General features: G+C 39.4%; 1 protein-coding gene across 1 annotated transcript; it reads left to right on the plus strand.

Annotated features, from left to right (window-relative positions):
• Positions 1–686: 686 nt before the first annotated feature.
• Positions 687–9,467, plus strand: prelp (proline/arginine-rich end leucine-rich repeat protein). Its single transcript, XM_067587715.1, has 7 exons — positions 687–825; positions 5,880–6,315; positions 6,404–6,589; positions 6,715–6,872; positions 6,969–7,165; positions 8,460–8,535; positions 8,702–9,467. The coding sequence occupies exons 2-7, from the start codon at positions 5,884–5,886 to the stop codon at positions 8,790–8,792; spliced, it is 1,140 nt and encodes a 379-aa protein (XP_067443816.1). The 5' UTR covers positions 687–825; positions 5,880–5,883; the 3' UTR covers positions 8,793–9,467.
• The last annotated feature ends 2,539 nt before the right edge of the window (positions 9,468–12,006 follow it).

Consider the following 12,006-nt stretch of genomic DNA (forward strand, 5'->3'; position numbering starts at 1 on the left):
GAATGCAGGGCTGTGAACACATGTCTACCTCCTAACCCCCAGTGGCACATAAGCGCGCGTGCACACACACACACACACACACACACACACACACACACACACATACACACACACATACACACTCAGCCTCACTTCCTGAAAGACCCACCACAACACCCAGTGCCTCAGCTGGAACTCAGTAATCCGACTGTTTGAGTTTACTGATGCTGGGGAGAAAAAATCCTGGACATCTAACTGACACAGAAAAGATGCCATGGACTCAGTGGAGAGATGCTGCTAATGAAAAGCACATGGCAGGATCAGTGTGCAGCCATCTAAACAATAGCGGAGTGGGTGGGAGGCAGAGCAGAGATGCAATTACAGCTGGGCTTTCCTTAACAGAGATCTAGTGTTCACAGTATTTTTCACACACTTCTGATATAGAAACATATGCTAATCCTGTATTTTTTGTCTATTTGAGACAAACACTGTCATGCTATGCTGCGACAGAACAGAATAATAACAAACTATGACACAGTTTAGACAGATGAAAGAATCCGCGGTCTTTCAGAAGGAATTAAGATTAAATCTCATTGGCCATAAGCCGAAAAAGAGGGGGGGGGAAAACCACTGTGACCTTGACAGGGAAAAAAGCCAGGGAACAAACCCAAAAGGCAGGCTTGTCCACCAAGGGAGAGAGAGATAGGGAGGAGAGGGGAGGGTTAGGGACGGAGAGAAACAGGGAAAGTGAGAGAGAGGGAGGGGTAGGAAAAGAGTTAGAGAAGCAGAGAGAAGAAAAGACGCAAAAGTTGTGAGTTGACAAAAGAGGGCAGGTACCAGAGGCAGGTAAGAAACTTTATTTGTTTCTTCTGTTTCTAGGAGAGCTGTTTTAGATGGGACATGATAAACAAGATAAGAATGCAGGCAGAAGTGTGTTTGTGTGTGAAATGGAGAGCCAAAGAGGGGCTTCTGTGTTCTCTGTGTGAGTTTTTTATTGGACTAAGGGAGATTCCTGGCACAGGTACAGCAGGGCCATGCTGGTGTGTTTCTATAGAAACGTTGTGCCATACAAAGTGGTACTCTGTCCTCCAGGGAGCTGCCGCGCATTTCAACACTTCTGCTTTCTCTACTGCTGCACACTCACCTTGATTTCAGCCTTTCTCATCAGAAGAGTGAGGAGAGCTGCTGCACTAAAGTGTGGGAAGAGTGAAGCTTTTGAAAACTGTCCTGTGACTCACTTTGGCTGCTGCAGAATAATCTAAATCTTGATCTTTTTGCAGCTCATCCAAATGGACCATCACGATTTTCAGGACAGTGCACAAGCAGGAATTTTTGCCATTATAGATTTGACTTTCTCTGCAGTGAAGCTCTAATTAAACCATTACACCATTTTGTCATTAGAAGCTCTTATGGATCACAGTCTTAGATGAGTGTTAACCAAAGCCCAGAAAAAAACAAAACTAAAAAGGAAGATTATGAAACTGTGAAAAAAAATCTTAGGCATGCACCACAGCTTGTGATTCACCACAGCCTGTTAAACAGTCTGTGTTGAATCCTTCTACAGTGTGCAGTGATCAATCTTGTTTGAGCTGGATGATGATCAGGACAAAGGAACAGTGATGACAGTGTCCAGTCAGGCTGACTGGAGTCTGCAGGATCCTGATGGTGCACAGTTTTGTTTTTTTATACTCTCACTTTAGTTTTGCTTATAATCGTTTCATTTCAGTTTATTAACTTTTTTTGTCTGTACTCCTTCTGACTCCACCACTGCACATGTAGATGGTTTTCACATGGATGTAAATTCAACTTTTGCACAGTTACTGCAGGACAGCCACACCCACATGAGAAAATGTTCTGGCAATAATGTACCATTAGTGCAGACTGGTGAGAAAGGTTTCAAGAATGAGGCAGATACTTCTGTAACTGTTTATCTAATGTAGAACTGAAACTGCACATTTATCTGTGCAGTTACTTCCCATAACTGTTTATTTAGATACATATTGTAGAGATGAGTCATAATAAGACTACAGATGCTATTTGTATGACGTCACATATATGCAACTCAGCACACACCCAAATGATTTGTGTAATTGTGTTGATTAGTCACAGATATTTTCAGACTTCTGAGTCAGATGTCTGAGCTCTGTCGTATATAACGTGACTCTTATTCAAGTTTTTTTTTCAGGGGATACTGGTTTCACAAAACAGCGGTGATCAATTTCAGTTAAAGGAATGACAGTTTCCATTAAGCAATAAAAAGCAAGAGAATGTGATCAAATGGAAAGAGCTAATCATCAAAGACTTTATAGTGACCGAGACTTTTGTTTCACTGACAGCTATTCAAGAATGATAACTATGAAGTTTTTTTTAGTTTTTTTTATTTTCATTCTCCTGATACAGTCTGGGTTGACCGAAGATACTAATAACTCATTTGAGACCCATAGATGACTTTCATCTAGTGCTACTGCTCAGCTAGTACTAAAGTTTAAAGACATCTGCACTCGTTTTTACTTTACATATTCAAAACATCTGCAACTGCACTGTGACTGATAATTACTAATAATAAATTAAACATGACAAGTTAGTAGATTTCTAGGGGAGCTAGTCAAAATTTCAATGGACATCAAGAATTCATCTTTCAGCTTGTCAAAACTAAAATGCTTGTGATACAATTTAATAGCAAAATCAGTTTTGGTTCTTACAGTAAAGTTAAAAACAGAATCAGAGATATTGTGAATTAGCTACTGATTAATAGTTAATGATAAACTAATTACATGTATCTGTAATGTGAATTCAGTCAAACTAATGATAAAATGGTTTGCCACCTGATACCATCACAGAGATATCTGTGACACAGTCACAGTAGTTTTTATGCTGATATGTATGAAATGTTCTTTGCAAGATGATAAATAAACTATTGAGTCATTCATCTCTGACTCAAAGTCAGTCAATAATGACTGATTGCTGGTCATGACAGTAGCAGCAATGATGGAAGGAGAGCTGGTTCTGGTTTTGAATGAGGGACTGGGAGGCTCTGGATGGCTGACAGGGAAAAGGATGGGCAGTGCCAGGAACACCGTCAGAGAAAAGTTCCGATTTATTTTTCCAGGCAGGATGCATTCTGGCTCTAAGCCTCATTCCTGCCCCGTGATTCATACGTGATGTTTATCAAATTGGCGAGGCGGCTTTAATAACCGGAGCACAGTGAAAATAATGGTGTGTTTGTGCTGAAACATTATGTATTTTGACAGGTGTGTGGTGATTATTTACAGCAGGCTTATGCTGCTGAGGTACAATGCACAGCGCACATATATACACATACAGACATCCTATATAAATTCACCATTCAAGGATTATGAGATGCAGTCATTCCGGCCTATAAGTGTTTCCTTCCACTTTCAAAGGTGAATGAATCTTCATGGCAGAGTAAATGCTTGTGATGGTTGGTAAAACATCTGTATTTGTAGCTTTGTGCGTGTGTTTGTCTCTCTGACAGCATAGAGGTCATTACATTTTACTTTCTAGGTTATACAAATCTGTTGGACATATTCGAAACAGGCTTCAATTACACACCTAAAATCACCTCCTTTTTGCTCCTTTGGGTGTGTCTTGGATAGATTTGTATACGATAATATGTAAAAATACTGTAATGCTACCAAACCTCTTATTCCAAATGACTCTGAAATGATTTCTGACAAAAACTATTTTAATAGCACAAACTCATTCATGATAAAAGGTTAAATACCATTAAAGTGCATGTAAACTCTTTACTACGCTATATAAACACGGGTGAAAATGTACCCATGCTTGCAATATTTTTATACAATCCTTAAGATACAAATTGGTTTCATCAGAGTCTCATTTGATTAAGTCCAGTTCCTGTTGGACCTCTCCTGGGTAACAGAGCTTAACCTTCCAGACCTGCAGTCATCCCCTCCACAACTCTCCTTCTGGACCAGTCCAGACAATGGAGCCTTTATACCTAAACCTCTCCTTCCCTGTCTCTCATAAGCACTAATTTCCTGTATTAGAATTCCCCCCCCTTGAATTCAATCAAACTAAACAAATCACTCTGCCTTTCTCTTACTTGGTTACTACCTTTCACTGCAAACCTCCACCTTTCATTTGTTTAAACCAGAATAACAAATCAGTTTGTCACTTTGACATTATCACAAGTCCCATTCCTAATGTATTTATCATAATAGATTTACAGCAGTAACTGACATATTTTTCTTACTCATTCGCTGTAATAGAACCTCCGAGGGACACTGGAAATGTTATACAGACGTTTGAGTTAACCAGACTGATCTCCTAATGTCTTCATTATTTTCAGCTCAATGGGACACTGAAGTCATGAGTAGCAACTTTTCCACTTATGTAACAGCAGCAGCAGCAAATTGATAATAAAAATGATTTTCAAAATAAAGTGCAGTGAAGTGCAGGAAGCAGATTGTTGGACGTATTAGTTTTATGATTAACATCTAAAATAAACCTGCTTCATATTTGTCTTGATTCTACTGTTTCGGCCAGTTCAACCCCAAAAACTCTTTATCTCAATGAGACTATCTGCTGCACCACAGGTGGAACAAATCAAAGCTCAAAAGGTAAAAAACAGTTGGTTGCTGAGGGATTGAGTTTTCTCAGAGATAAGTGTCTTGCTCTGAACTAAGCCTCTGAATGCCTGCTGATCACTGAAGCAGGACTTGTACACACTTGAGAGTCAGCGTTGGCCAAGAGGGAAGAGTGAGAAAGAAACACAAAAAGGACCAATGCATTCCAGTCATTACACTGTCTTTATGGGTGGGATTAGCCGACCATATTGGCTAACCAGCATAACCAAAATGACAAAATGGTTATGTGTTGTGGGGCGGCTTCTTTCTCCATATACTTAACCTAGCAATCAATCAATCAATCAATCAATCAATCAATCAAGCAATCAAGCAATCAAGCAATCAATCAACCAAACTTTTTTATGTAGCACCTTTCAAACAAATCAAATGCAATTCAAAGCACTTTACAAGCGATTGACAAAAAGTAGGATGTTAGAAATGGATTCAGAGACTAATGCACAGTGAGATAATTAAAAAGCCAAAAGTTTAATTGAACAAGACAACAATAAAAGATGAGTAGTGAGTAGTGAGTAGCAGTAAAAAATTACATTATGAAATACTGCACAAAATAAACAGATTATAGTAAAACAGTAAAATGTTAATAAAATAAATCATAACGATCAACAATAAAATGTTGATAAATAATAACGATGATCATAAATAAAATAAGTATGAATAGTAAAAACATACAATTGTAAAACAATACATAAAAACCAGAAAAAATTGTCGGGTTTTCAGTTTATGTTTGAAAATACCAATATTTTTAGCTCCTCTCCTCCTCTGGAAGGCTGTTCCAGCGGCTCGGAGCGTAACAGCTGAAAGCAGCATCACCAAATATTTTTGTTCTGCTTTGTGGAAAAGAGAAGAACCAGAGGATCTGAGGGGCCCCCCTGGTTCATAAACCAAAAGAATTTCTGAGAGGTCGTCTAGTGCTCTCCTTTCGGTCTTAATCTGTACTAGTGCAGCAGAATTTTGAATTTATTGTACTTGATTTATTGTTTTCTTCAGTACACCAGAAAGAAGAGCGTTAAAGTAGTCTAGCCTGCTAGTTATAAAATTGTGCATCAGTCTCTCTGTGTTGTCTCTGGCCTCTTTTTGGAGATGTTCTTCAGATGATACAATGCTGTTTTTGTGAAACTCTGCACATGAGCCTTGAAATAAAAATCTGAATCCAAAATCATTGCCAGATCTCTTGCTTCTTGGCTTGGATTAAGTCTTAGGGTTGTCCAGGTGGGCTGAGTCCTATGTAATGCTGTAGAAAGTAAAAATCAGTTTCATGCTCTATTTTAGGACCATGAAGGCCGGCGTGGGACTCTTCTCTGCATTGGCTCTGTTTCTCCTAATGGGGGCAGTGTTTACCCAGAGAACTCGACCAAAGAAGCCCACCAGACGCCCAGCCACCACCAGGAAGCCTTCTGTCCCCCGGCCTGCTGTGCCAGCAGAGCCAGAGCCCCAGGAGCCTACAGACTTCCCCCCGCCTATCCTGGGCCCACCTTCCATCTTTGCCGACTGCCCCCGAGAGTGTTTATGTACCCCAGACTATCCAAACTCTCTCAACTGTGAGAACCGGAACATCCGTGTGATCCCTATCATCCCACCCAGAGCCCACTACTTGTACTTGCAGAACAACTACATCTCGGAGGTGACAGCAGAATCATTTGTTAACGCCAGTGATGTCCGCTGGATCAACCTGGCAAACAACCGCATCCATCGAATAGACAAAGAGGTCAGAGAGTTTCCTCCATTCATATTCCTTATTCAAAATACCATGAAACCATCTAAAAGTGTATTTTCTGTATCTTTCTCTCATGTAGGTGTTTCAGAAGATCCCCTCTCTGTTGTACCTCTATGCACAGCATAACCAGCTGAAAGAGGTCCCTTCAGGCCTCCCAGCAAGCCTGGAGCAGCTTCGCCTCAGTAGGAATCGCATTTCCAAGATCCCTCCTGGTGCCTTCAATAAGATGGGGAATCTGACTCTGCTTGACCTGTACAACAACCAGGTGACCCTTTTGGCTTCGATTTAGCATCTTACTACACTTGTGTTGTTTAGGTATGAACAGCATCAACTGTATTTTAAGCATTTCTGGACCAATCATGAGCGTGTTCCTGATGTCTTCCCTCTCAGCTGAGTGACAGTGACCTGGGAAGGAACATATTTAAGGGCTTGAACAGCCTGATGCAGCTCAATCTGGCCCGCAATTCTCTGAAAAAGATGCCTACTGGGGTACCAAATGGCCTCATACAGCTTTTCCTGGACAGGAACCGTATAGATGACATCCCAAGGTAAGTGTACAGTGTACACATTGTCTGCATGCATTATTAGATGTTGGTTGGATGTGAAATTTCACAACTGTCCTTTCCGTTTATCATTCTCTTCAGAGACTACTTCCGAGGCTTCTCTCACCTGGCATTTGTGAGGCTGAACTACAACCAGCTGAGTGATAAAGGAGTTCCCAAGAATGTGTTCAACATATCCACCTTGCTGGAACTGCAACTCGCTCACAACCAGCTCGCCTCTGTTCCTCTCTTCAATGGTCACCTGGAGCACCTGCACCTCAACCACAACAGCATTGAGAGTAAGGCTTTCCAAATGGATTTTGTATGAAAGGCCCTGCATGCATCACAGGTGTTTTCACTTATTGGCTTATTAGACATCTGCATTAGGTTCATGTTGGGTGGAGCTATACTGGGAATTCCACTAAGTCACCAAAAAACATTTACCAATACTCTGTCTGTGTGCAAGACATTTTGGCATCACAGTAGGAAAAGCACAGGTGTAAATAACAAAATCAATGATGGCTGAATTCCACTGACAATAAACATGTAATCAGTCAACCACTATATGGGATATACCAAGCTCTGATTAACAACAGACTCCCTGAACTGATCTGTTCACTACAAGCAAAAGTCTTTACACTTGAAATAGTTTTTAATGGGTCACTTGACTTACTTTCTCATAAATCTCATCGACCAAGTTTATTTATGTGGCCTAATCTAATTTTTATTTTTTTAAAATTGCAAACATTTACAAGGTCATGACAGGGCTTTTTTCATCAGAATTTTTTTTAAGTTCTTCTGCCCCCCAGTGGCCAAAAGTTTGAACTGCTGTACCTGAAAATCAATTGACATTTGTTGTTTGTTGAACATTCTTTCTACCATAAAATAAGCAGTTTAGTCTGTTGAAACATGATTCATGATAATCATAAGCTGATACACTGTTTTCTATCTACAGATTTTTTAGAGTCAAAATTAGACAGATAAAATAAATATAATACCACAAAATTTGACACATAGTGACTTAATTTCATTTATCTCAGATGTCTTTCAAGAGTTTTTGAAGCTTAACTATCTTCACACAGGACAGACAATAGCACCAAAATAATCTTGCAGATTGTACTTTACTACTTTTGGCGCTTGGCATTGACTTGTACATGCTTAATCTCCCATTCAAGTGTGACAACTGACCGGACAGGACTGTTAAGACTGTTTCTGTGTTGAGCCTAAAGGTGAACACTTTTTTGCTGATACAGCTGCAAAGTTTTGCTTCAAGCTTGCAGAGTTACAACAAGTTTGAAATCACCCTTCAGAACTTAATCTTAAGGCATTTCTCTTTGTTGTGTCTGTAATTTATTTATTCCATATAAAGCATGATCACATTTGTTTGCTTAACTGATTTATGTCTTTTTTTTATCCTTGTCCTTGGTTATAGAGCTTTGGAGTCTATAAATTACAAATGTTAAATTATAAGTATTGTCAATGAGTGGAATGATCACACTCAATTGGCAGATTTTTTAAATTCTTGCTTGTTTGAAGGAAAACAACATTTGAGGACCAGACATTTTACTGTATGACTGTGTGTTTTCCTGACAGCCATCAATGGCACCCTGATCTGCCCATACAGCCTGCAGGCCGTTGACATCGATAACAATGTCGTGCCCAGACTAAGGTACGTCACATTGTGTAACATCTTGGCACTCAGCAATACAAACTGGTACAGTCGCACCCTTTGACAAGAAGTAAATAGGAACAAAATAATTTTGTCAGGAACTAACAAGTTTTGAAAAGCAAGTGTCATGGTTATGGCATGCTAAATACCTGTTCTGTTGCTTCAGGTACCTGCGTTTGGATGGAAATCACCTGAGCCCCCCCATCCCTATGGATGTCATCATGTGCTTCAGACACCTTCACTCTATTGTCATTTAGGAAGCTAAAGGCCCGGGGGCATGCATACACGCATACACACACACACACACACACGCACACACACACACACACACACGCACGCATGTGGGCACACACACACATGTACACGCACACATACACTCACACACACGCAGAGTCACTGTGTACCTGTACATGCTGTGGAACTGTGTTACTGAAAGACGGACTCCAAATAAAACCGTAAAACTTTGATGGTTCAATCTTTTTATATTTGATGACAAATTGCCAGAGATTGGACATACTGACATTTAGGGTTAGGTTTTTGTAGGAGTTGCAATTTATCAGTCTTTTTTTTTTTTTTTTTTTTTTAATTTTTGTTGTTGTTTAATATACAATGCAAAATGAATGAGGAAAGCCTGAAAATACAGGTACATTGACAGACATGCTACAGATATGGAGGGTAGTTATGTTCATATGACCAGAGTAGAGCTGCAACCACGTAGGACAAACAGACCTGCAGTGGATGTTAGAAGAACCAGTTTAAACATAACTACCATGTAGTTGAAACTGTCCAAAATGTGCCTGTGATTTTCAAGGTACTCCATGTAAAAATGTCATTGTATTCTTTTTATTCTTATCTCCTGTATATTATTCTTCTGTATAAAGAATCTTTGTACAAATAATGGAAAATAAACGTTTTTTCTTTGATCATTTGAAGAGTTAACTTGCAGAAACAGATATCTCAATTTTTATTAATTTTCATAAACCATGTTTTTTATTGTGCATTCCAGGTAATATCAATCAAACTGCAGTTGGGTTAAGTAATTAAAAAGAACTCAACAAAATTAAAAATAATAATAATTTCAGGTTTCAAATTTAAACAAAGCTATGTAATAGATATAAGTTTCTTTTAAGTGCAATATTTAACATTCTTTAACATAAAACCAGTAGGTAAAGTACTGAAAATTACAACAAAAACAGCCCATTAATGGACAATAATACACGTGTAGAACATCATACCTTGGAAAATCCTGGCCAGACTATAAAACCCCTGAGCGTCAGAGTGTCAGAGAGTGTCATTAAAGACCACAGCTGTCCTTTTTTTAAAGAGCTACCACAGTGGTGACTGGACCAGCTCATTGCAGAACTGATTCATTGAGCCTAAAGTCTGAAACACTTCTTTGGGAACTGCACTAACCTGGAGAAACATGAACTATTTTATAGTATTATGTAATATAGCAGTGTTTCACGGTATTCAGTATGACTCAGTATTCAGTGTTAGTATTTCATAATATTCAGTGTAACTCAGTATTCAGTCTCAAATTAGTATTCAGTTTGACTCAATACGTTTTTAGTGTTTCACAGTATTCAGTGTAATTCGGTATTCAGTATTTCACAGTTTAGTACTTCATGTGAATGTCCTCTTTTCTCTGATTCTGACCATGGCCACGGTGGAGAACAACACCGAAAAACATACTGGTACAGCTGTCTTGAATAGTTGATCTGTGAAATGGGTCACTTTGGCAGCACCAGATTCAGCATTATATCAAATGCAGTTGTGAAATTTTCCTCCACAGCGTTTAGTAGATCATAGACTTTATATCCTCTTCGCCTGTGTAAGAGGTACAGGAATGATTCTCTCACAGGTGCTGCACACATCTTTTGACTGGTATCAGAATGTCAGGTTGAAGTCATACATGATTAGTTGTAATACAAAGCATAACCATGAAAAACGATTTAAAGTTTAAAATCCAAATGCCATATTTTCAAACATTAACATTTGGAACATTTCTCAGTTTATATCAATTAAAAATGTATCTTTGGGTCTATAAACTTCAAACAAAATAAGCAATTTGAAAAAAACAATCCACATATACACTGAAAAGGAAAATTGTCAGTAGAAGTGTGAAGGCAAAACTGGAAGGTCCGTGTACCCTCCATCCAAAACTGAGTTCAACTTGTTTGATAACAGGATAAACAAATATACAATGTATTATTTTGTTTTTCTGTTAAATTAAAAAAAAAAACCTTTTTAAACAGAAATCCATGTGCTTTCCCCGTTTTCATCTTAAAATCGGCAATTGGAATGAATGAATGGATGGATGGACAGGCGGACAGATGGACAGACAGATAATTAGATAGATAGATGGATCGACGCAGTGAGATGTGTGCACTTACACATGAGGCACAGCAGCATAACATCATTGCTTACTTAAATCTCCTGACACAGGATTGGTCAGACAAATAGACAAATAGAAGGACACTCATGATAGCAGCAGGGATTCCCCCAAGGGTAAGTGCCAAGGGGAAGTCAACGAGGGTGAGTTAAACCACTATTGAAACATATAAGGAGAACTAGATACAGCGTAAGAGGCAGGGCCTTGTTTATTCCTATGAAAGTTTCTCAGTGGCACATGAAGCAAAAAAAGTTTGACTTCTGGATATAAAGTTACCCAGATCTTCCAGGATTGTGTGGCCCATAGAGCAGGCGCACCAGAGACTTCCACCGGCCGAGCCAGCTAATTTCCAGTGTAGCCCTCCGCTAACTTGAATGGGGTCAAAATAATTCAATTGTGCAATCTAGACTTTCCAGATGTTATTGGACTGAATGGATTGAATTCTGATTGTGAAGTGTGTGACACTCAAAAAATTGATCCATTTTGGCCACTATGTCAAATTGGCTTCAGAGCCCTGGGTCAGGATGACACTTTGTTGTCTTACATGGTTCTATTTCGACCTCATTCAGATTGTCACCATGGTCTTCGCCTTGAATGATGCCATCCATCTACCTGTCCTTGAGACCTTATGTCAACAAAGTCACGTCACTGACCTTAGGAGGCTTGGCTCGCCATCTATAGGAGCATCCAGGTGAACATGCCTCTTCCTCTTTGCCTTCCTCACCTCATCCGACACCGTAGGTGCGTTCCAATACCCATACTACCATACTATTCAGTCTGCCAGAAAAAGATTTAGTATGTCCCAATATGTCAATTGCAGTACACCAAAAATACCAGAATGTCCCACTGCAACGGATCACATTTTGCAGTATGGAAGCATGCTTTTCTGGCTATTCTGACCCACAATCCTCTGCGCATTAGCTGCTACAGAAGATACATCGCATCGACTGAGCCCCCGATGTGACGTATCTTCTGTAGCAGCTAATGTGACCCAATGCAGTAGGACATTCTGGTATTTTTGGAATACTGCAATTAATATATAAGGACACACTAAATCTTTTTCTGGCAGACTAAATAGT

The sequence above is a fragment of the Thunnus thynnus genome, chromosome 4, assembly GCF_963924715.1.
Source record: "Thunnus thynnus chromosome 4, fThuThy2.1, whole genome shotgun sequence".
NCBI classification, from domain to species: Eukaryota; Metazoa; Chordata; class Actinopteri; order Scombriformes; family Scombridae; genus Thunnus; species Thunnus thynnus.